The sequence below is a fragment of the Mercenaria mercenaria genome, chromosome 9, assembly GCF_021730395.1.
Source record: "Mercenaria mercenaria strain notata chromosome 9, MADL_Memer_1, whole genome shotgun sequence".
NCBI lineage: Eukaryota > Metazoa > Mollusca > Bivalvia > Venerida > Veneridae > Mercenaria > Mercenaria mercenaria.
Genome location: NC_069369.1, coordinates 70,542,462 through 70,569,423, shown reverse-complemented (window position 1 = coordinate 70,569,423; position 26,962 = coordinate 70,542,462). Strand labels below are relative to the sequence as shown.

The window sequence follows — 26,962 nt, the reverse complement described above, 5'->3', positions numbered from 1 at the left end:
ATGGATAATTCACCCGAGGTGGAATCGAAGAGGTCAAAAAAGAAGAAAGTGGACCCAAGGTACTTCTTCACATCATTATAAGCAATGTTAGAGAAAGCTATTTTGAGCTGTGCCCCAATTTCACGAAAAAAACTTAAGTGGTTACTTAGTTAAGTATGTTATTTTAAAATCGTGCTATTGCTTAAGCTATTGTTATTTTATATGTTTTTTCTATAACAATGTATTTTTAGCTAATGTATATTATTGTTAGTAGTATTTGTCTGCAGTCACTAATTTCATTCGAGCAAATATGATATTTCTATTTAAGCACGATATAATAAATTTAAATAATTGCTTAAATATATTTCTTATTTCTATACTTCGTTATCTGTAAAACTCAGAATCGAAGTCATATATGGTTCTGATATAGGTGAAAAAGTCAACATTAAAGGCGCAATAAGGGCAAAAACAAGCATTTGAACTAACAGACTTAGCTAAGCTATTACTTCTGTTGGGTTTTTTTTTTTTTCGTGAAATTAGGGCCTGTATCTTTATGCGGAAAATGTTAGCAAATAAATGTAGGGGTGATGGTGTTCTATAAACTTGTCAGGACAACAACACCAGATTTTGTTGTCATGTTGGCAGTTGTTGTTAAACAATTTAAGAAAATACTCATGATACTAATGTTCATGTTAATATGTGAATATAATATATTATGAATGTCCAATGGATATATATGTAGTTCAAAAAATATTAATCGCCTTATAGATTAAAAACAACCTTACCACTTTGCAATTGTAAAACTCTGACTTACAACATTACGCAGTCTACCTCGTTGCGATTGTACGAAAATTCGGACTTACAATATTACGCAGTCTACCGCGTTGCGATTGTAAAACTCGGACTTACAACATAACGCAGTCTACCGCGTTGCGATTGTAAAACTCGGACTTACAACATAACGCAGTCTACCGCGTTGCGATTGTAAAACTCGGACTTACAACATAACGCAGTCTACCGCGTTGCGATTGTAAAACACGGACTTACAACATAACGCAGTCTACCGCGTTGCGATTATAAAACTCGGACTTACAACATAACGCAGTCTACCGCGTTGCGATTGTAAAACTCGGACTTACAACATTACGCAGTCTACCACGTTGCGAATTTGCGATTACCTCGTTGCGATTGTAAAACTCTGACTTACAACATCACGCAGTCTACATCGTTGCGATTGTACGAAAACTCGGACTTACAACACTACGCAGTCTGCTTCGATGCGATTGTAAAACTTGGACTTTATATGTTGTTGAGTTCCGCTAAAGGCGGCACTGGGGATGGGTGAGGTGGCGGGTTGTGCGGTGGAGGTGTCGGGTGTTGCATTATTCATCACCACCCAGTATCAACAGAATCTGCTATTATTTAGTTTGGTTCAAAAGAACCCTCTTATATATCAAACTGAGATAATTTTATCCATTTGGTCCGTGCACTTATCTAGCCATGAAATTTTTAACTGAAATATCTTGAATGCGTACACACGTATGCACGTGTGTTTCCAATTTTCTTACTTTATAAGACGGCATCCCTTTTCATTTATCGCAGTTTTAGACATTGGCTAAGTACCTTTTGTTGGCAATAACAAATAAGAATAGAAAATGCTATGATATCTATCCATAAGGACATTCACGCAGACTGTCATATAATTATGTAGAAAAATTCTGCGTTAGTCACGCTGTGAAGTTGGTGTGAAATGGCAGAAAAAAAAACGCTTCAGACGGAAACTGTAAAATTTTATTCTCTATTAAATTTCTTTGGACACTAGCACTAGTTCTAGTGTAAAGCCTTATAGAAGTAAATTTTGTAAAGCAGTTCTCAGTTATTTACATAAGCCTACAGACGTTTTTAGTGTTTCATACTAAGAACTAGTGTGTGAAAGTCCCGACAGTGCAAGTTGATTCAGTTATCTGTTAAAAGAAATAAAACAGCGGTGAACATTTGAAAGCATGTCTCCCTTCAAGTATCTTCCGCTATTGCAACAGCGAACATTGAACTGTATTTTATACGTATTACGAATCACCATAGCCATTTTCATAGCCATCAATAGATTAAGGAGAAATAGCACAGAAGAAATGTCTTTGAATCATCATTTTCAGTTTCAAATCGAAAAGATACAGAGACAAACTACGGGCAGAGGTCAAAGCTTTAGAGAATCTAATTCCAGTGGACAGACCAACTCTCAACAAGAAACTAGACAGCCAAACAATATATAGGCTTGCCATCGCCTTTCTGAGAGTTAAAACATATTTAAAAGGTAGGCTTTACCCAAACTGTTTAACACTATTTTGTGCAACCTTTCAACAGCAACAGCACTAGCAAGGTCAACATTTGTTCTTATACAAAGGTTTATACTCTAGAGAGGTTAATTTTACTACGAATTCTGACAAGTTTGAAAGAAAACAGAGGTATGTTTCTTCCGGGGGTACCATACACATATCTTTCATAAAACAGTTTAATTATAATCCTTGCATACTCTACAAGGACGAAATCAAGTGTCTATTTTTTCTAACGCTCTATCTTTCTAACTTCTTTTAATTTGTTCTGATTTTATTATCAGCACAAATTTTTTAGCGAAATGCAAACAAACTCCCGCTGTTTAACATTGAAAAAACTCAATTTATTTGAAGTTCTACTTTACTTCATAAAGAGTAACCAATTCTAAGTAACCACAATTTTTAAACGTTTGATGATGATTTACAAGAACACTAGTCTTGTGCCTGCCCTAGTTCGCAGTTAACAGTAGAATGATAAAGTTAAAATTCGGCTTTGCTTTAATTATTAGCAAGAAATTTGAGCCTTGGACAGACGACAAACCACCGGAATACATTTGATGCTAACCACACTGCTGAAACATTCATTCCATTACAAGACTGTGACGGAAAACATGGCACGCAGAATGAGCAAAACATGTCTGCAGACAATCAAACACATCAACGTTCTCGTGCGACAAAGCCGGGTGATATTCTTGAAGGATCTGGAAGCAAAATCGAAAGTGTCCTGGACCCTGCCACTTTGTATCAGGTACGTTAATACCTTTACAGTGTAATCAGTGCAAGAAAGCATGGCATTACATGTTTTAGTTGACACGGGCTTCTAAAATGCAAATCTCTGGATAGAAATATCATTCGAGCATAAATGAAAAAAACAATTGGCATATTTAGAAAAACGAGCTTACACGTGTTTGGCCGACAATTCATACAAAACAAAACATCCAACGGGAATACATGTCTCTGTAAATACACAGAAGTTGCTTATTGCTAGAAAACGTTTTGACGTTTCATCATTTTAAAGGATTTCTTTATGTTCTTTAAATGTCTCAACGACAGAGGATGTGATTGCAAACTAAGTTAACTTGCGCAGGTCAACTTCAATCCTTGGCAAAAACTCTTCAACGAAAATCTAGGATATGTTGCCCCATGAGATAAAAAAAATACACCTATAACTTTAGTCTTGCTCGCGCTTGCCACGAGTATAATTGTGGTCAGTAAAGAATAATCATTTTACTGAAAAACTTTAAACGATCTCGAGTGCTCATATTTTGTAAACAGGTTATCTTGAAATTTTACTATTTTTTCTTTTAAACACAGTTGGGCTCTAACAATTCCATACCATGTTATTTTTCTATAGTTATTTTAACTCCATGATCATAATGTCGTTTTCATAGGAAAATCCCTGTGTAAGGTTGTGGCCAACATATTTTCAACATGTCAACATGTTTACTAAGGTAATCTAAGATATCCTGAAAGTTATGTAAGACTCTTAAAGCAAATGGAGTCAAATTTGCAAATTTTCAAAAAAAAAAAGAAAATATTACATCATTTTTCACCAGTTCTTTAGAACAGAGTGTAATAATGCATATATTCGTGAAGTATTAAAGAACAGATAAAAGTGTTAAATTTTACAGAATATAAATAATTCATTAATAGCATGTATACGCATTATAAAAAAATACGTAAGCGACTCACGTACTCTAAGACATGCCGGAAATACAGATGGGCAGTTTCTTTTTTGTAAGATCATGCAGATTATATTTACGTCGAGTATAGTCTTGTAAATTATCTTGATGCTCATGTTTTTTGGTCCTGTCCTCCCATCCCTCAAACACCAATATCTGGACCATACTCTCTATCCCTCAGACACCAACATCAGGGTCATACCCTCCATCCCAGAATCACCAATGTCTGGGCCACAGTCTCCATCTCTCAGACACCAACGTCTGGATCATACTTTCTGTTCCTCGACACCAACGTCAGGGTCATACCCTACATTTCTCAAACACCAACGTCTAAGCCATACCCTCCATCCATACAAAAACGTTTGGGGGCCTCCGTGGCCGAGTGTTTAAGGTCGCTGACTTAGAACCACTTGCCCCTCGCTGATGTGGGTTCGAGCCTCACTCGGGGCGCTCAATTTTTCATTTGAGGAAGCCATCCAGCTGGCTTACGGAAGGTTGGAGGTTCTACCCAGGTTCCCGCTTGTGATGAAATAATTCTCGAAGGGGCACCTTGGGTCTTCTTCCACCATCAAAGCTGAAAAATCGCCTTATGACCTATACAGTGTACTTGTGTCGGTGCGACATTAACCCCTACCACCCCACAAAAAGAAAAAAAGTCTGAGCCATACACTCCATCCCTCAAACACCAACGTCTGGGCCTTACTCTCCATCCCTCAAACACCAACGTCTGAGCCATACTCTCCATCCCTCAAACACCAACGTCTGGGCTTACTTTCCATCCCTCAAACACCAACGTCTGAGCCATACTCTCCATCCCTCAAACACCAACGTTTGGACCTTACTCTCCATCCCTCAAACACCAACGTCTGGGCTTACTTTCCATCCCTCAAACACCAACGTCTGAGCCATACTCTCCATCCCTCAAACACCAACGTTTGGACCTTACTCTCCATCCCTCAAACACCAACGTCTGGACCTTACTCTCCATCCCTCAAACACCAACGTCTGGGCCTTACTCTCCATCCCTCAAACACTAACGTCTGGCCCTTACTCTCCATCCCTCAAACACCATCCCTCAAACACCAACGTCTGAGCCATACTCTCCATCCCTCAAACACCAACGTCTGGACCTTACTCTCCATCCCTCAAACACCAACGTCTGGGCCTTACTCTCCATCCCTCAAACACCAACGTCTGGACCTTACTCTCCATCCCTCAAACACCAACGTCTGTACCTTACTCTCCATCCCTCAAACACCAACGTCTGGACCTTACTCTCCATCCCTCAAACACCAACGTCTGGACCTTACTCTCCATCCCTCAAACACTAACGTCTGGCCCTTACTCTCCATCCCTCAAACACCGACGTCTGGGCCTTACTCTCCATCCCTCAAACACCAACGTCTGGACATTACTCTCCATCCCTCAAACACCAACGTCTGGGCCTTACTCTCAATCCCTGAAACACCAACGTCTGGGTCTTACTCTCCATCCCTCAAACACCAACGTATGGGCATTACTCTCAATCCCTGAAACACTAACGTCTGGGCCTTACTCTCCATCCCTCAAACACCAACGTCTGAGCCATGTTACGGTCGCTTACACATAGCCTTACGTTTAAAGCCAATCTATGACAACTGCGTCAGGGAGTCGACTCTTTGGCTAAGTGGTTAGAGCATTGGATACTATAAACCGAGCGACCCGGGTTCCAATCCCGTCGCAGACATTTGGGATTTTTCGTCATAAAATGCTATGCTCTTTGATTTCTTACTGATAAAAGTCACTAACGTAACGTCTGGGCATTTCCCTCCATCTCTGAAACACCAACGTCTGGACCATAATCTCTATCCCTCCGACACCAATGTCTGGATCATACTCTCTATCCCTCAAACACCAACGTCTGGACCACACCTTCCATCCCTCATATATAAAACACAGAAAACATGGACGGAAAAAATCAGGTCGTATCAAATATTACATTTAAAATATCAGTAAGAAACCAGTTGACTTAAAATATATATCTTTTTTATTTTTATTAATAACATTATGTCGCAAAGTATCAACATTTTGAACAAAACAACAATCAAAATCCAGCTAATGTTCAGTACAAATTCTAAATCTTACAAGTGCAGTACAAAGAGTAACTCACGCAAATATCAACGGCATATTTTACATAAATCAAACTCATTGAAAAATGAAAACATTGATAAATCTTAAAAGGCGCTTAAAAGTTTATAGCACAATCCCATTAACGGTGATTAAACAAATAAATAATGATGACAAGTTATTTAAATACAGATAATTACGGTGGTACGGATATGAGTTTGAAGTATTTAAACAACTAGTGTCAATATATGACAACCATGCCGCATGCGTGAAATGATAAAATGTCTAGTCACTGTATATCATTGACAATGCAGTTAAATATCAAACCGATATGCATAGTGCATTTCATTCAATAAATCCTCGTACGTTCGTTTTTCAATTCCTGATGAATCGCATTGCCCTTGAAGGCGAAGCATTTCCAAGGTCGCGTCGCTCGTGTGCCCTCGAAGATGGAGCATTTTTCAAGGTCACAAAGCTCGTATTGTACCTTCATTTATAAAGTTTCCAGGCGGAGACCATGTATTCGGACATGCCTTTAGCCGAAATGTTCGCTGTTGTAATAGTGAAAGATTATGTCCACAAATTCGAAACATTGGAAACATTATATCATCAAAAAAAACTAACTGCAAATAAATGAATGACTGTAACATGGAAAAACATTTGTTTCTGTTTGAAGCAAACATGGGGATCTCTTAGCGTTACACACATTAAATACACCAAATGTAATTCATACCGAAATGAAAAATCTATTACCAAATACTCATTCCATTAGTGGAAAACTCTCGACAGTTTTTTCTTTTTATTTGGACAATTTAAAGTTTTCTCACCAAACGAGCATTAATTCTAGATCATGGTCACACATAGAATACCAAAACTTTTAAATTAAATGCGGCTTATCTTTTGTGTCAATAAAAGACTTATCTCTGACAGTAAGACTGATCGGTGCACACTGTCATCCTTTAAAGATGTCGATTTTTACTTCTTGCACTCAGAGATCAGCTTTTCACCACAATTTCGAGTTCTCTTTCAATTGCTCGTACAACTCTGTGATTCATGAAAATAAGTGAGCCATCTGGAAGAAATTTATGAAGAATCAAGCACACCCTGTCCGCTTTTAATGCCGCTTCCGCCGGTTGATTTAAAACTCTTAAATATTCTTGAAAATACTTTATTAATAGTTTTAAAACATTTTCTGCCAAGACTCTGTTCTCTTCCTTATGTAATATTAATGTGAACCCGGTATTTCCAGCACCAAACCAGACGACAACTTTGTCGTCTACGAACAGTTGACTTTTCTTTAATCTGAAAAATCCAAGTTCAAATTCCGGTAGTTGATCTTCCTGGCTGATTGCTTGTATGTCTTCCTCGAGAGTCCTGCCCGTCACCGAACGTCTAAACAAATTTTCTGAGTGAACCTGTAAGCAGAATGATCAAAGTTCTTAGCTAAACTATCCAAAGAGTCTCTAATACAAATATAAAGCCGTTTAGAAAGTTTAGAGTTTAGAAAGCACCCATTTGATATTAGGTCAATTAAATTTGGCGGTGAAACTATCGTTTTAAATAAATTTCAAACTTATCGTGCAAACTGCACGTTTTTTTTCTCGCCTGGCCTTATTTCCGCAGCAATGCGGCGCACAACTTTCGTGGACCTGTAACTTGGTATTATTCTAGTACAGGAAACCTTAGCATTTATAGTGTCCGACAAACTGTATGGGTGTGTAATCGTTTGTGCAAGTAAGTTAGTAACTTCTAGATAAGATCACTGAGGTCAATATAGGTCTGTGGGTGCGAGGCATTCTGTCAAATATCGTAGATCTAGGTACAATTGTGACTGAATTATTTTTAGACAGTTATGTTCTAAACGTAGTACTAAACTATTACTAAGTAGTATCAGAATTCTAACATGGATCGATTTGATTTCCAGTTAGATTTCTCAACAAAGAAGGAAATCAAGCTCTATATATTTAAGAAATAATAAATCTGTTCCTATATTTTATCAGTTAATAAAATATGGGCAGGAGTTTGGATGCGTAATAATTAAATCACGAGTGCGTAGCACGAGTGATTTAATTATTCGCATCCAAACGACTGCCCATGTTTTATTAATTGATAAAATTATTGGAACATATTTATTATTTCGATTCTAACAACGCAAATAATTCGCATTTTACAGTACTACATTTTCAGCGTAATACGTCATTCGGGTCATATGCTGTTACAATTTCCCCCCTACGGTTAGAGAGTGTTGCATAGCCAATGGAACGTATAGATATTTGTTTCTTTTTTATCAGAATTTTGAGAAGTATTCATAAATTAGTAATCTAACATCTCGCAAGCTAATTATGAACATAATCATCAAGTTAGGCGAGTTAACCCTGTGTTACGAGTGACAAGCTTAACTTTTATATGACGTCACATCATTATGACGTCATACTTTTATGTCATACATTTATGACGTCACCGCTGAATCATAATTAAGCTAATTGAATTCGCTCGTAGAGATAAGAACGTGTTTTATGGACCTACATATAAGTCATTATGACTTTTTATTATATTTATGTTTTTGAAATGCTGTTTTCAACCGTTTGGCCCTGAAATAATTCGTATGTAATGGAACTGAAGTAGAATCTCTTATGTTACAATCATAGGGGTGTGAAATGTAACAGCCAACCATATTTTATCGTAGATTCATGTATAGGCGATTTCGCTATATGTTTATATAGCAATTGCTGCGGATCGTGTTAGAATCTGCGATAAACAACGGTTAACGCGCGGACCGGTAAGAGAGCATTATGACATCAATTATGACGTCAAATTGTCGCATGACGTCTGATACATTACTCCTCGGGTAAATGAAGTCCAGCATAATAAATATTAAAACATGTCAATGACCATGTCAGAATGAAAACAATCGTCCAGATGCTTCAGTATTCAACCACTCGGGCTAACGCCCTCGTGGTTCAATTCCTATGCATCTGAACTCTGAACCGTTGTAAACTAGACGATAAATCACTCGAAGGTCTTGCTTATTTGTTAATCAACAATCTCATTCATAGGTCATAAATTACTCAACAATTGCAAGTTTATCCAGAAAAGTATAAAGGGGTGAAATACTAGTCTCTTTACTCTATAAATGTACAAAACAAAGATTCTGAAACAGAACTCTGACGGTTCGCAAATAATCAAGAAGAGGTAATTTTACAGTATTTCCACTTTATGTATCCGTCCTTACAACATCTAACCCAGCATAAATTAAACCATAGCAACCAGAAATTCTATCCATCTGTATAAAAAAGACCTCACTCTATATAAAAAGTAAAAAAAAAACAACACTTTTTATATAGAGGGTGGGTGGGTCTTTTTTCATACTTTTTATAGAGAGGGGCGTCTTTTTTCATATAGACTTGTGTTGGCTTATGGATAGAATTTCAGGTTCTTGTGCCTAAACTTAACAAACGAATGATAATAGTTGGGTAGGCTCCAGTTTCTCAACCCCTTGTGAATATCAGCTGCTACAGACATCTTTTAGCCTATGCAAAGAATCCCTACAAGTGGTGGACATATTCTAAAATCTAGCCCAATCCTGAAATTCTATTCCATATTTAAAAAAAAAAAAAGACAAATGAAACGAGTAAAAATTTATATAAACACCGTCCATACCTGAGATGCAACAAATTGTATTTGTTTCTTTCTTTGCTGTCGTTTTTTTTTAACTTCCTCTACCGGTTGGTCACCATCATTTCCTGATATATCATCAGATCCGTAAATCTGATTAAAAAGGACTTTACATGGGCCAGGAAATAGCGTGTGAATTATGAAGGCGTACACCATCCCGGAAATGTTTACATCGACACCGTCTACATGTAAACACTGCTAAACACAATCCTTCCAATATTTCATGCAATACACCACATGTACTCAGCAGCCGGACATACAATATCCTATTTGAATTTCTTAACATATAGGCATTTATTGTCACCAATTAGCCACAACTTTAGATTTAAATGCTTCCTTAAAAAATCATCGACAAATTCTGAATATATTAGAGTACATTTAAGCATAAATACACAAATACCATTCCATCGTGATATAATGTTCTGCAAATGAAGCCGTACGAAAAATGTAAGCTGTATCTGTGTTTGAAAATGAATTCTTCTGCACAAAATACTCTCTCCACTCATTTTACCCCGTTTTTTAGCTCACCTGTCACTTAGTGACAAGGTGAGTTTTTGCGATCACCCTTCGTCCGTCGTCCGTCGTCAGTCCGTCCGTCCGTCCGTGCGTCAACAATTTCTTGTCTGCACGATAGTGGTTTCATTTATGATTTTATTTTAACCAAACTTGCACACAACTTGTATCACCATAAGATCACGGTTCCTTTCTTGAACTGGCCGGATCCCGTTATGGGTTACAGAGTTATGGCCCCTGAAAGGGCCAAAATTAGCTATTTTCACCTTGTCTGCACAATAGCAGGTTTATTTATGATTTGATTTTTACTAAACTGGCACACAACTTGTATCACCATAAGATCTTGGTTCCTTTCTTGAACTGGCCAGATTCCATAATGAGTTCCAGAGTTATGGCCCCTGAAAGGGCCAAAATTAGCTATTTTGACCTTGTCTGCACAATAGCAGCTTCATTTATGATTTGATTTTAACCAAACTTGCACACAACTTGTATCACCATAAGATCTTGGTTCCTTTCTTGAACTGGCCAGATCCCATGATGAGTTCCAGAATTATGGCCCCTGAAAGGGCCAAAATTAGCTATTTTGACCTTGTCTGCACAATAGCAGCTTTATTTATGATTTGATTTTAACCAAACTTGCACACAACTTGTATCACCACAAGATCTTGCTTCCTTTTTTGAAGTGGCCAGATTCCGTCATGGGTTCCAGAGTTATGGCCCCTTAAAGGTCCAAAATTGGCTATTTTTGCTTTTGCAGCCATATACAGACTTCATTTATGGTTTTATTTGATACAAACTTCCAAAATATCTTCAACAACAATAAATCTTGGATTCCATGACAAATCAGATCCAATCGTAGCTAGGTTCCAGAGTTATTTTATATCTGATTACCTCCCCTGATTGTAATCAAAATGGATTTATATCAGTAAGTTCTTATAGGACTTATTTGAAATTTCATTATTGTTATTAGTTTGACTGAGACAATCAGGGTAGATAACTATGGACTGATTTTATGTCAAATTACCTCCCTTTATTTCAAATTAAAATGGGTGCATCTCCGTAACTAACGAAGATACTGATCTGAAATTTCATTTATGTCAACAGATTTATTTGGCAGATCCTTCTTTTGTTCACTTACAATATTTTTTTTTAATTACTTCCCTTTTACGATACTATAAATAGCTTATTTTTAGTAACTTTTTTATTATTGGCCGTAGGGAAAAACCGAGACTACTTTTATGTGGTACAACATGGATGGTACCTCCAATTTTTAGGTGTATTTTGACATATCTATACCTTGTAAGATTTTTTGTTCTTTTTGGTTAAATTTCTTCCCTTTCTTGTTCTTGTCTTTTGGATTTAGATATTTTTTCTGAGGACCTTCTTGTCCTCAAGTGCAATGATAACAGGTGAGCGATATAGGGCCATCATGGCCCTCTTGTTTTCTTTTTTTTTTTTTGTTAGCTCACCTGAGCAATGCTCAGGTGAGTTTTTCTGATCGCTCGATGTCCGGCGTCCGTCGTCTGTCTGTCGTCTGTCTGTCGTCTGTCGTCTGTCGTCTGTCTGTCAACATTTAGCTTGTGTATGCGATAGAGGCTGTATTTTTCAATTAATCTTCATGAATATTGGTCAGAATGATAACCTTGATGAAATCTAGGCCGAGTTCGAAAATGGGCCATCTCGGGTCAAAAACTAGGTCACTAGGTCAAATCAAAGAAAAACCTTGTGTATGCGATAGAGGCTGTATTTTTCAATTAATCTTCATGAATATTGGTCAGAATGATAACCTTGATGAAATCTAGGCCGAGTTCGAAAATGGGTCATCTCGGGTCAAAAACTAGGTCACTAGGTCAAATCAAAGAAAAACCTTGTGTATGCGATAGAGGCTGTATTTTTCAATTGATCTTCATGAATATTGGTCAGAATGATTGCCTTGATGAAATCTAGGCCGAGTTCGAAAATGGGTCATCTCGGGTTAAAAACTAGGTCACTAGGTCAAATCAAAGAAAAACCTTGTGTATGCGATAGAGGCTGTATTTCTCAATTATTCTTCATGAATATTGGTCAGAATGATAACCTTGATAAAATCTAGGCCGAGTTCGAAAATGGGTCATCTCGGGTCAAAAACTAGGTCACTAGGTCAAATCAAAGAAAAACCTTGTGTATGCGATAGAGGCTGTATTTTTCAATTGATCTTCATGAATATTGGTCAGAATGATTGCCTTGATGAAATCTAGGCCGAGTTCGAAAATGGGTCATCTCGGGTCAAAAACTAGGTCACTAGGTCAAATCAAGGAAAAATCTTGTGTTTGCGATAGAGGCTGTATTTTTCAACTGATCTTCATGAAATTTAGCCAGAATGATAACCTTGATAAAATCTAGGCCGAGTTCGAAAATGGGTCATCTGGGGTCAAAAACTAGGTCACTAGGTCAAATCGAAGAAAAACATTGTGTATGCAATAGAGGATGTAGTTTTCAATTGATCTTCATGAAATTTGGTCAGAGTGATTACCTTGATGAAATCTAGGTCGAGTTTGAATATGGGTTATCTGAGGTCAAAAACTAGGTCACTAGGTCAAATTAAAAAAAAATCTTGTGTATGCGATAGAGACTGTTTTTTTCAATTGATTTTTATGAAATTTGGTCAGGATGATTGCCTTAATTTAAATCTAGGTCGAATTTGAATATGGGTCATCTGAGGTCAAAAACTAGGTCACTTGGTCAAATCAAAGAAAAAACTTGTGTATGTGATAGAGGCTGTATTTTTCAATTGATCTTCATGAATTTTGGTCAGAATGATTGCCTTGATAAAATCTAGGTCGAGTTTGAACATGGGTCATCTAGGGTCAAAAACTAGGTCATATCTAAGAAAATGCTTGTTTTATCACAAGAGACCAATTTTTTGGTCCAATCTTAATGAAAATTGGTCAGAATATTTGTTTCCATGAAATCACTAGGTCAGACATGTTTTACACTGTTATGGTGTGTTTCTTAGGTGAGCGACCTAGGGCCATCTTGGCCCTCTTGTTATTATTTTACTTACATATCTGTTTATTTATTTTTGCACGTTTGTTTCCATTGTTATTTTCGTTTTGTGTGCGTTACGTGTGCGAGTGTGTGTAAACGTGACTGTGCATTTTAGCATATAAATTTGTAGCCACCACCAGTAACCCACTTGACCGGCGGCTCCTCCACAAGACAGGTAGCAATTCTAGTTGGTTGTAGTGCAAGATACAAAAGAGGCTCGAATTGCAGACGCTTCCCTGGCTTGTGTGAACACGGGGCTCTTATCCAAATGTTAGAAATTTTAGTTTTAGAAGCGGAGGCTCGAACTCATGATTTGTGGTATCGTAGTCAGTCCACCGGATCACTACGTCCTCCGCTCTAGCTATACAAATCATACCTCCCAAACAAACTCGTCTACAATCGGTTTTACCTCAACTTTGGATTGCTTTGAGGAACTACCTTGAAAAAATATGTACGACACATAATTATTACAAACAAATAAATTAAAAGTAGTGCTGCCCTGAAATCTTAGGCACATGTGGATGTATAGGGAGTTGGCTAGACAATCGACAATCGACATTTGTCGTTTATATCTAGGAAAAAACAATATCGAGCTGGAATTTTCAGCCAGTTAAACTTTCAGCTCGACATTCGTTTTTATATAGTGAAAACCAAGGTCGAGCTGGAATGTTTAGCCAGCTAGACATTCAGCTAGACATTCGCCAGTTATATAGAGAAATCGAATGTCGAGCTAGAATGTTTGGCCAGCTAGACATTCAGCTAGACATTCGTTTTTATATTGGGAAATCGAATGTCGAGATGGAATGTTTTTTTTGTCCAGCTAGACATTCAGCTCGATATTCGCCAGTTATATAGGGAAAACGAACGTCGAGCTGGAATGTTTAAGCAGCTAAACATTCAGCTAGACATTCGTTTTTATATAGGGAAATCGAATGTCGAGCTAGAATGTTTAGCCAGCTAGACATTCAGCTAGACATTCGTTTTTATATTGGAAAATCGAATGTCGAGCTGGAATGTTTAGCCAGCTAGACATTCAGCTCGACATCCGCCAGTTATATAGGGAAATCGAATGTCGAGCTAGAATTGTGTGTTATTGCATAAACTAAATTTTACACATCCAAACACATCTACCACTCTCAGAAGTCTCCTATTTCTGTTCTGTACAATTCTGCGCATTATTTATATTGTTCTACCAAGTATACGGTTCACTTGATGTGAGGTAACAAACTATTTACATGATTTTAAAAATTATCTTTTAGATGATCGAAGGTTTCGTGGTACTGGCATCTGCAGATGGAACAATCATGTTTGTAACAGAAAATATATCAAAGTATACGGGTTTCAGTCAGGTAATTCTTTTTCTGTTCGAAATATATGTAAGTGTTAGTAAAGAGCTCGGGGTAGGTTCGAATGCACCGTTCTGTTGCCTTTGACTTTCCTAAAGTTTCTTAAACATACTTCTATTATGATACACGTGTCGCCATCTTTTCTTTTCATAAGACACAGCTCCATAGGGTTAGTATCATATCCATTGTGGGTGAAATTTACCTATATAATTATACTGGTGGCCATTTGGAGGTATATTCTGTAATGGAACCCTCCAAACTGACACCTTCCGGACCCAATGAAAAATATCGGGATTTTCGAATGACAGGGGTTTTTTTGTCAGTGGGAACTTACTGGGAAGTCCAGATTTAAAGAAATGTACAGACAAGAAAGAAACCGATGTATATTATCACTGCGTTTCTTTAATCGGTAAATAACACAGCAAACTTTAAATCTGTTTCATTCACTGATTTCATTCATTTATTTAACGCCTTATCCTGACTGTAAATAATTTATTTAACAGTTTATCATATGATCACGTGATAAATATATCTATAATTGACATGTACGACTTAGGTCATTCCCCCCCCCCCCCCCCCCCCCCCCCCCAAAAAAAAAATAATAATAAGGAGTTTGATTTTGCACATGTATAGGACAGGTAAGTTGTTTCACTCAAAAGAGTTCCGAGAGCGTTTAAAGACAGCTTGAAAGTGCCTTCAACTTCGAAAATTAATAATTAGGAAATGATTTTATTTCTCTTACTTCTAAATTACGAGCATTCATATATGAAATGATTCATATATGGAATGAGTGCTTAAACACTTTACGACGGAAGAAAAACATATTTTTTGCCACTATCGCTTTTCGCTATATCACTTTTATATATTGCAAACAACCATGCTACTGTTTTATCATCTGAGAAACAAACATGGAGGTCGGGAATCACGCTGTGTGTTGCTATTTGTCACCGCGGTGAAGAGCTATTCCATGTCCATTTGATCTTCTCACGTTTCAACAAGCTTTTTCAGGCATAAATAAAGGATTCCGACTTAATCCAAAATATTTCCATTCCACTTCAGATGGCAAAACTGCGATTTATCTTTCATGTTTTCACCTCTTAAGAAAACTTACGAACTATAATTTGTCATATTTAATGTTTCCAAATTCTTTTGTCAAACTATAAACACTCAAAACAATGATTAAGTATTTCGTTTTCTCGATTTTGAACGAATTTTTAAACGAAGTGTACTTGTTCTTAAAATGAGCTATGACATCCTCAGTTTTTTGTAGTTATCATTTTGCGACCTCGAGGCTAAATTAAGAAGTTTTAGCCGCAAGGCAGCCTTCCACCAGTAACTTTGAGCAAATATTTTTTTTTTTTAAATAAAAAACGCTAAACTGATTGGCGTTGATTGATTTACTATTGTATCTATGTATTTTTTTCTATTTAATTGCAAGCCATATATATATATATATATATATATATTACGGAAACATATTTTTCTTGATAAATGAGATTGAAAGTTGGCAAACGCCATAGCCTACCAAATTCTTAACATCGTTTTCCTCAAAACGCGTCAGATATGATTTACAATGATCCGCTAGGCTGCTAGGCTGCTAACTTCACATGTATGTTTACGGAATGAATAAAAAATGAATTATATACATTTTATCATTATACGATTATGACTTGGTCCTGTAGCTTGACTTTACCATCAGAAAATGCTTGAAGCTACTAAAAAGTCCATTTAACACGTGTTGCACTAAAACGTCCACTTAATACGTGTTGCCATTTCTTACGTGTACGAAATTACATTACGAAAAAGTGATATTTTATAACCATACATTAATTTCTTATTAAACTTTAAATCGTTTTTTTTTTTTGCAGGTGGATTTAATACATCGCTGCCTGTACAGCATTATTCATCCAGAAGATTTTCAGGATTTGAAAGACGCTCTGGAGGTAATAGAATTTATACAGATGAATTTCCAGAAAATATCACTTTGAAAATGTAACGGACATATTTATTTCTACTGTTTGAACCACCAAATCCGTTATATGGTTTTACTAGAATTTCGGCTTTGTTGTGCACGTGACGCAGATATAAGGCTTTCTATTGGAGCTTCGCCGTGTCTCCACCGTACCTTCTAGCTTAACTATCGTACCTGCGCACTTCTCGAATTGCGAGACAAAGTGCAAAGGTGTGATGGCGGAAGGCAAAGCAACGGTGGAAAAAATATTCGCGTTTCGTCATTGTAGCTTAGTTGAACGCGAAACGCAGGGGCGATTTTAGACTTAAGACCTAAACGGTACGTCAAAGTGTAAGGTGCGAAGGTAGGATGGCGAAGCGCTAAGCTACAATAGTAAAAATTTTGCGATTCGCCCTTCGCCCTCGTACCTTTGCGCTTCGCGTTTATGTAGGGAGCACGCGCTGGCCCTAACGTAACACAGGGGGTTCAAAAAGTGGTAGGCCCTATATTTACATGTATCAAAGTGAACTTAAGATAGCGGTTAATAACTTCGATCAAATCGTATTCACTAAATTAGTCAAAGGTTTGTATCTTTTTAATATGTTTAAAATGTATGTAAACCTACAATTCTTGGATAGGAAGTTTTTAATATGTGAGCGAACGAAACAAAACAAATCATAATTCTTATGACTACAAAAAAGATACAGGTCTCTAACGGTAATAAAATAGCTTAGCCATCAGCAAATTTTACTAGTCTTACATGTAGGGATAACCCTTTATACCCAAAAGTTTTACAACATTTTATAATAAGATTTCACTATAAGCTTCTGACGCAGTCATCTAGGAAGAGGGTGCAGTTTGGCCTAGCGAAGTTCCTTTTCTCGAGTTTTTATTTATAGATTGTATTATAAGGAAACAAAAAGTAAAGCAAAGAAAAGTTCTGACGTGTACATGCATTTTCATATTAGTTGCTTTTAATTTTAGAGTCATCATGCAAGACGTACGAACGAAGGAATTATGCAGAAAGGTACTGATGAATACTCCAGCAACAACTTTGACAATTTCTTCTGTAGAATTAGGTGTTACCATGGAAACACAACCGGTTACATAGTGAGTTGTCGTTTATTTTTATAACGATATGGTAGCAGTGGAGTATACACGGTAAAATAAGATATGCTTTTAGTGTCGGACTCAAATTACTTGCACATTTTAAATTCCATCAAGTATTTAGAGCATTTGGCAATAAGCATGGCGTTCTGGCATTCCATACATAGCCTTCGATATATTCTAACCGTTTGTGAATTTCAAGTAATAGAAAGCGTAAGGGTTCATGAGAATGATTAGGTTATTTCGAGAAAAATAACCTCATTATTCCAGTGGCCCCTACGCTTTCTGTTTTGTATCATGGTCCGCCAATATGAACAACGCATTCGGATACTAATTTTGATTGACAAGTTAACATTCCATTTTAGGCGTTGGTACTATCACGTGACAAGCGTACTCTAACTGAAATAGAGAACGGTTTCAGAAAGTTCAACATTTCCCTACAGTATTCTATATGTAGGCGGGACCTAAGACTTGTTCTCTATCTTAGTTAGAGTACGGCTTACAGCCACGCCTCTTCCTCAGTTGAAGAATATTACAGATAGAAGTTAACAGTTATAATGACACTGCATGTAAACCATGATACAAATCACAGTTACCGCTCAATCATATCATAGACACTGCAAAAACAGACACTCTCTTAGAGAGCAATGAGAAATTTTTCGTCCATATTTTAGTACTTTTTGCTAAAAATTGTCAGCCTATTAGGGAGACTGCATGAACAACAGTTCACAACGCAAAATACGTACCCTTACTGACATCCGAAGTCATGTGTTTATATATATGACATTTAAAGTAACAACCATTTGTTTCTGGGAATTGAGTGGCGTGTCGTGTTTTTTGCACATAATACCATGAGAGCTCTTAGTATTTAGTTGCTGTACCTGCAGTTAAGCTATAAAAAATCATGGCGTGTCAGTGAAAAAAATGCTGTTCGTTTTATATAATTTGCCAGTTTCAGTAGATCTATACGTAGGATATCATTGCAGAAACTTCACTGTAGTGGAAAGATTCACCACTTGACAGACATGACAAAAACGACACAAACGTCAAAAAGTGTAGTCCTGCTTTATTGTCAGCCATTTCTGAAGACAGGAAATGACGTCATAGATGATGAAAAGAAAGACGTTTTCTGGAGCAAACATGATCTGGATTTGAAATTTAAGGAAATTGAGGAGACGTAAGTTTCTAATTGCTATTCTAATTATACACTTAAATCTACAAACTGTATTTTTGTACTGGTTACGAACCAATCGACGAACATTATGCAAAAAGTGGTTAATAAATGATGCCTGTTTCATAAAAGTTAGATTTTAAAGAAATAAGATAGATCTGACAAAAATGGTGATATCACGAAAAATGATATTTAATAATATCTTTAACAATTGTATGCCCCCGAGGGCGGCATAAGGTAACGCTTAAAGTAATATGTCCGCCCGTCCGCTCTCAGACTTCCTATGCAAGTTGGTCGGGATTGGAAGACGACCTGTATCGATTTTCTAACCTCAAAATTCATAGGCAGACTGGGCGTGGCCGATACATGAATCATCAGTAGGTCAAAGGTAAAGGTCGTAGCAGTGACCATGATTTGGTAACCTGCGCAGTATACCTGCACCCCACCTGGATCCGCTAGTGCAGCCGGTCATTCCAGGGATTGCAGATGAATGTGAAATCTGTTTTAAGTGGTTCCGTTCCGTTCCGCAAAGTACCAATACCCATATAGGTACTGGTATTTAACGGAACGGAACCAGACAAATTCATTTTTTTTTTCAATAAGACTACTAAAATAATTCAGCTCGCCCGCTTAGCGTAGGTAAAAGCGTTGGTCTACAGATCTCGAGGTCGCGAGTTCGATCCTCTAGCGGGGTGTATGTTCTCCGTGACTATTTGATAAACGACATTTTGTCTGATATCATTAGTCCTCCACCTCTGATTCATATGGGGAAGTTGGCAGTTACTTGCGGAGAACAGGTTTGTACTGGTACAGAATCCAGGAACACTGGTTAGGTTAACTACCCGTCGTTACATGACTGAAATACTGTTGAAAAACGGCGTTAAACCCAAAACAAACAAACAAAGTAAAATAATTTAATTGAGGAAATTAATTCTATTATGGAATTCAGTTTAATAGTTTTTATTCATAACTAATATTTTCGTAATTTTCAAACCATATTTTGTAACACTGCAGTTATACCCCATAGGGTGCCCCAAACCTTGTTCCGTTCCGTTCCGCAAAATACCAATAGCCGTTAATAATGAATCTTAAGTCGCGTTTCCGATAAGAATATGCAACATAACACCATCTACCGCGTCACATCTGACGTACTAACGTACATTACGTCAGAATGTCACATTGGCGCCTTGCTAAGTTTTATTACTTTAACTTTCTTTTGAAGCTGTTCAGAAACCAAGCGGATGCATTCTCCCATAAAATAAATAAATAATTATTTGCTTAATTATAGCAAATCTATTGAATATACAATATATAAAAGTTTATAATGTTTTAAGTGGGATTGCATTGTGGGAGTCATAGTTTCAATATCTTATATATATTGAAAAATCTGATCAAAGGTGTCGCCGATGCAATCTCTTCTATGGATCCCTCCAAGGCTTCTGGTCCAGACCTGGTCAGTCCTAGACATATTCGCGAAGGTGCACCTGCTTTGGCACAGCCTCTGGCAACCTTCTTTAATACACTCCTTCGTTCCTCAAACTTTCCGTCACAGTGGAAACTTGCTAACGTTACTCCAATTTTTAAGAAGTCTGACCCCTCTTTACCATCAAACTACCGACCGATCTCACTCCTCAGCTGTATCGGGAAACTGATGGAACGCTGCGTACATAAACATATTTACAACCACTTAATCATGCACAATCTCTTAACACCAAACCAGTCCGGCTTTGTGAAAGGCGACTCCACAATCAACCAACTATCTTATTTTTACAATGACATATGCCGTGCTCTTGATGAAGGTTAAGAAGTTCGTGCTGTGTTTTGTAACATATCTAAAGCGTTTGACAGGGTTTGGCACCGCGGTCTTCTTTACAAATTATCCCGTCTTGGCGTGAGAGTTTGATTACTGCAATAGTTTTCTTCTTATCTTTCCTCTAGGCGCCAGCGGGTCCAATATAGAAATTTCTCTTCATCATGGTCTCATGTCTCAGCTGGCGTTCCTCAAGGCTCTATACTAGGTCCCTTGCTCTTTCTTGTATATATTAACGACATTGTTCAGGAAATCGGCTGTAAAATTAAGCTTTTCGCTGATGACACGGGTCTTTATATTGTTGTCGACACTCCGGAATCTGCTGCAACGAAATTAAACAAAGACCTCGACACTATCTTCTCCTGGTCAAAATCCTGGCTTGTGTCCTTTAATCCTAACAAAACGGAATCCATGATCTTTTCTAGAAAGACGGCGAAACCCAACCATCCATACCTGCTTTTTAATAACACCTTGATCCCCGAAGTTCAAGCACACAAACATCTAGGAATTACTCTGTCTCATGATGCACGTTGGAACGCTCACATTTCAGCGACGCTCGACAAAGCGTGGTCAAGAATTGGCATGCTTCGTTCGCTGAAATACTTTCTGAACCGATCATGTCTAGAGCGTATGTATATTTCTTTTATCCGTCCCCTTCTAGAGTACGCTGACGTTGTCTGGGACAACTGCTCGAACGATATAAGCAAGGAAGTTGAGTCCGTTCAAAAGGAAGCAGCCAGAATCGTTGCCGGGGCAACTAAATTATGTAATCTGCAAAAACTTATCCATGACCTCGGTTGGTAAACTCTTGAATCTAGACTCATCCTCCTTTTTAAAATGAAAAATAATCTTTGTCCTGATTATCTCTGTAACCTTCTGCCACCAAGCCAACAGCCCCAATACAACCTAAGGCATACCAATGACATAACACCTCTCCGCCCTCGCACAGCTCTATACTCTAGTTCATTTCTTCCAAGAACAATCCAGGAATGGAACTCATTATCTGAAGACGTCCGCACAAGCACGACAATAGAAGCATTTAAGGCTTCTCTCAACCGTACCCCACGGCGAACCCCCAAATACTACAACTCTGGTACCCGTCTTGGTCAAATTCTCCACGCTCGCCTGCGACTGGGATGCAGTTCTTTAAATCATGACTTGTACAGAAGGTCGATTGTAGAGTCACCGTTGTGCACCTGTGGATCGGTCGAAACTGTTAGCCATTATTTACTTGCTTGCAGTAAGTATATACAATTACGCCAACGGTTCCTTTCAGATATCCCATGCCCGCGGACCCTTAATAACCTCTTGTTCGGGAACGAACACCTATCACTTAACGAAAACACCCTTCTCTTTGTCAAAGTACAAAAATTCATCTTATCAACAAAGCGCTTTGATATGTAATCTTAATCAGACGACCTACCCAGTGACCATCCTTGTAACCGTGTGCTGAATTTACTGTGCCCATGTTTGTTTTTTTATCCGCGCACTCTTGTTGTTTTCTTTTTCAAAATTCTTAATGTCTACCTATTGAAAAAACTCACTTTTTGCTACCTAATAATAGGCATATATTGTCGTAGTATTTCATCTTTTCTAAATCCCACCGTCTCTCTTTCGTACCTCATCTGCATATGTTACACCACCATGTTGCTAACGCATCTTTGTACTTGTGTAGATATTTCTTAATGGAAAAGAATTCATATAAGTTTGTGTAAACTTGCTTTCTAATCCATTCATGTACAAATTCATGTATATTGTTATATGTGCAGTTTTCTAAATAAATACTGTTTAAACCAAAGGTGTACTAATATACAAACACACTGTTTGCGACGTTGCGGTGTCGATTTAAAACCGACGAAATAGGAAGTGTTCTTTTTGCCTTCGAAACAACTGAAATAAAGTCATTGCACCAGTTGTAGTTATGACGGCATGGTTGGTTGAATCATATTTCCTTTTTTGAATCTCTCTCTCTCTCTATATATATATATACTGTTTTGCAGACCTATTCTCGGATACTCTTCTTCGGATGTTTCCGGAACGTCTTTGTACCAGTATGTACATCCTGAGGACCTGTGTATTCTTGACAACGTCCATAGAGCAGGTAAGACAAAAAACAGACAAAAAACGGTTCAGTCATATTAAGAATTGTAAATCGCCATAAAATCACATTACAAGTATAAAACTGTTCTTTTTCTGCGTTAAATGTGCTTTATCATTTTATATAGGTTTAAACCTTTGGAAAAATGTACATAGTGAAATGAATTAAGAGCAAAATGTTTTTTTTTCCAGCAAATCATCGACAAAAATTAATCAAAATTCATTTTTAGCATGTTGCCCAATTAGCGGAATAATAAATAGCCGCAACATAGGCCTACGGATCTGCCTTTTCCGCAAAAGTGTCTTTCACTAACTTCGGCTTGTTTTTGCATGATCCAGAAATATATAATGATATTACATTTTAATTATTCTAAGTCTATAGGGGTCAATTTTTAGTCCAAAAAAGGTAATATTTTCTCCGTGTAAAATTTCGACCAAGTAAAAGTCCATTTTACAATTGTTTTCAGGGAAATGTTGCTTATATGCTAGCAAAGATATCCTAAATTTAAGTAAGTTTTATAACAATCCATAAACAAATTAAGCCAAAAATTTAAGTTTTCGACCGTTCAGTGCCCATATCAATTGATTGAAATATTACACTGGAAAATACCCTTTTAAATCGTTTGTTGTTGATGAATTCAAAATATAAAATGTTTCAGTGTGATTTCTTTAGGGCGATTATAATGTGAAAATTATTGTTTCATATTGAAATGGATATCAAAGATATTATAGAACGCCACTGAAATTCTGTACGCAGCATGAATGGCTTCCTTACTGTCGCATCACAAACTCATAACGATGAGTTCCGAGTAATTCCTAATCAATAGATTCAACAATTCAACAATTCGACAATGTCTCCTGGAAAAAGTTTATTGATACATAGGTCATATTTTTCGCTGAATCATTTTCTTTCAGTCACCAAGGTAACGGAGGTTCAGTCGTTTTTCTTCCGTCTGGAGATGAAACAAGGAGGCTGGATTTGGTTGTATTGTAAAGGAAAAGTCATCTGCAAAAACTCGAAGAAATTTTCAATCGTCTTTTCACATTGCCCCGTAAGGTATAACAAGATTGTTAATATTTTGTATATTGTAACTTGGTAAAATAAATAAGTTACATAACACTAGGTTACAAATACGCATATTTCGCGACAAAATTTCACGTAAGTATTTAAATAAGAATATTTTCAAATTGTGTTATCCGCAAAACATAACATATGTAGCGCCATATTTGATCATCGTTTGTTTTCGAACTGATAAATTTTGTTTATTTTTCATTTATTTCATAGAGACGACGAAAATGTGTTTATCAAACAAGAGTCTTTGCTTAGACGTCATCGGTTAGCCAACTTTCTTCAACAGTCTTCAGACATCTCAGCCAGCAATTCACATCCGCCCCAGCACGCAGATCAGTTAAACGAAGCACCTCATCTTTCTAACCAGCCATGCCACATTCAGTATCAGTACCATAATCACCTCGGTTTTGATTCTGATCAACATGGAGATAATGCACTCGCGAATGGTTACATCATTGATGGACATGGTCTCTCATCGTCCTTTGCTGTACACAACATGTCTTGTCCCTCATCTTGGCATGCGGACAGTGAGAGGCACTCGCCGGTCCTTCCAAACAACCACGCAGCCCAGAAAACATTACAAAGGGAAAGACAACTGCATATTGCAGAGTACAGACGAAAGCAATATTTCGAGCAGAAGAGAGCGTTAATGACGTCATTGCACCCTAATAACAACTGCGTGTCGATTGCAAGAGCTTTTCCCGAACAGTTGCAAAGTGTTCATTCAATACCAATGGCATCTAATACCTTTACACATCAGGACAATTTTAGTTCTCATGCGGATTCCCCTTGCAATTGGAGCTTTCCTTATAACGAATGCAGGGGAGATTATGGACGTGGTTACATTTCTCCTCAATTACACGAACTTAATTATCCATGCCGCCAAGACTTCAACCCGGAAAATGTTTATGTCATGCCACCTCATATATCACATAATGATTACTTTTCACTACAAAACCAGAAAGTAGGGTATTTCGAAAGTGTGAACGGAGTTCCAGAGAACACAAAACACCCGACTGACATTTACGGATATGGTGTACCCCGAGATAAGCAATGTTTAGTTCCCCACTTTTCCCCCAACGTACAAAACTTCTATTCCAGTGCCAATGTTCGATTTTCTATGGTGTGCAATTCTGATTTTAACATATACAACCCTGTTTCAAAAGACAATGTAAACTGCTCAGCCGAAATGCATGAAACTTTCAAAAGCAATACAGGAATCCCCAGAAACATCATAAAGTCTGAAAGAGGTAAAGCCACTTGTTGCGCAATGTCTGAAGGAATAGAACCAGCAGTGAAGCCAGGTGTGAAGTATGACATCGAAGCTTCAATTTATATGAGAATTGTTGAAGCCCAGAATACAAGACACTCTCAGACAACTAATGATTTCCCACCATGCAAAAGTCTAGTATCGTTGTGAGGTTCTGAAATAAGAATGGATGATTTCGTCTTCTCATACCGGAAATAATAATTTTGAACGTGATAGGATCACTGGAATATTGTTGCTCTTGCAATAGACGTGTTATATTGATCTCCCTAATGAGATTTAAAAACTCTCGCAGCCCGCCTGCTCGCTTAGCTCAATAGGTAGAGCACAGATCTAGGTCGTGAGTTCAATCCACGCGCCAGTTCTCCAAAGACATTGTTTCTGACATAATTGCATCCTCTGATTCATGTGGGAAAGTTGGCAATTACTTGTGGAAAACAGGTAAATAGGGGTACTAGTACAGAATCGAGGAACACTGGTAAGGTTTACTGTCCGCCGTTACATAACTGAAATACTGTTGAAAAAAACGGCGTTAACCATAAGACAAACAAGCGATCTCGCGAACATGCATATGCAAGTGCTAGTAATCGAAATATTGTGGGAAGTGTTTTAGTAATGTTCACATTTTATTTACTGCGTTTTTATTTCCTTTAGGAATACAACCAAACATAGCCTTTAACGTAAGATTAGCGTTTTGCAGCTACCCATAGTAGTTTTATAGAGAATACCAACGGTGCGGATCAGACATGCAGGTCAAATTTCAATTATTAACATTGTTTCTTGCTAGATAGATTTCATATTTTATTTATTGAAGTACAGTCCATATTTTATGTCTTGCTTTTAGCTCACCTGAGCCAAAGGCTCATGGTGAGCTTTTGTGACCACTCAATGTCCGTCGTCCGTCGTGCGTCCGTCAACATTTTCTAAAAAGATCTTCTTGAAAACCACTGGGCAGATTTACGCCAAACTTCACAGAAATTATTCTATGGTGGCCCCCTTTCAAAATTATTCAAAGAATTGAATTCCACACAGAACTGTGGTTGCCATTGCAACCGAAAGGAACAACTTAAAAAATATTCTTGTCCAAAACCGCAAGGCGTAGAGCCTTGATATTTTGGCATGTGACATCATCTAATGGTCATCTATAAAAAAATTTTGGGGTGAAAAGAGGCTCCGCCCCGGGGGTCCCAAGTTTTATATAGGAAAAAAAAACTTTTAAAAACAAACTGCAAGGCCTAGGTTTTTGATATTTGGTATGTTGCATGGCCTACTGGTTCTCTACCAAGATTATTAAAATCATGCCCCCGAGTTGAAAAAGACACCACCCAGGGAGTCCCAAGTTTCACATATACATATATAGGAAAGAAATAGAAAAAAAATCTTCTTGTCTGAAAGTTCAAGGCCTAGGCCTTTGATATTTAGCATTGTGTAGTAGACCTTTAACAAGATTGTTCAAATTATGCCCCTTGGGTGAAAAGAGGCCCTGCCCCGGGGATCACTTGTTATATGAGTTAGATCTGTTTAGGAAAAAAAACTTAAAAAATATCAGATCATATTTCCGAGACTGTTTCATTATAATTACCTGATGACCCCTAGTGATTAGGGGTCACCTAACTGTGATCTGGATGACATGTATAGTTTTGCACACTGATCTTAAAACTGACTTTCAGTGACCATAAATGTGACCTACTGATCTACTTTCTTAATATTTTAGCATCAGTTTGACATGTTTCACATTTGAAACATGTTCACACAACTGGGAAAAGAGTTCAACGCTTACTTACAATTGACTTTCTTACCTGATCTCTTACACTTGTCAATGTAGCTCA

The 26,962-nt window shown here is 37.5% G+C and overlaps 2 protein-coding genes across 2 annotated transcripts; one reads left to right on the top strand and one right to left on the bottom strand.

Annotated features, from left to right (window-relative positions):
- Positions 1 to 26,962, top strand: LOC123546290 (uncharacterized). The gene is made up of 10 exons (XM_053550642.1): positions 1 to 59; positions 2,133 to 2,308; positions 2,819 to 3,057; positions 14,572 to 14,661; positions 16,527 to 16,601; positions 17,594 to 17,719; positions 18,703 to 18,893; positions 22,698 to 22,798; positions 23,710 to 23,851; positions 24,080 to 26,962. The coding sequence occupies exons 1-10, from the start codon at positions 1 to 3 to the stop codon at positions 25,284 to 25,286; spliced, it is 2,406 nt and encodes an 801-aa protein (XP_053406617.1). The 3' UTR covers positions 25,287 to 26,962.
- On the bottom strand, positions 6,000 to 9,966 carry LOC123547414 (AP-5 complex subunit sigma-1-like). Its single transcript, XM_045334503.2, has 2 exons — positions 9,758 to 9,966; positions 6,000 to 7,512 (listed from the first exon to the last, which is right to left on the bottom strand). The coding sequence occupies exons 1-2, from the start codon at positions 9,926 to 9,928 to the stop codon at positions 7,093 to 7,095; spliced, it is 591 nt and encodes a 196-aa protein (XP_045190438.2). The 5' UTR covers positions 9,929 to 9,966; the 3' UTR covers positions 6,000 to 7,092.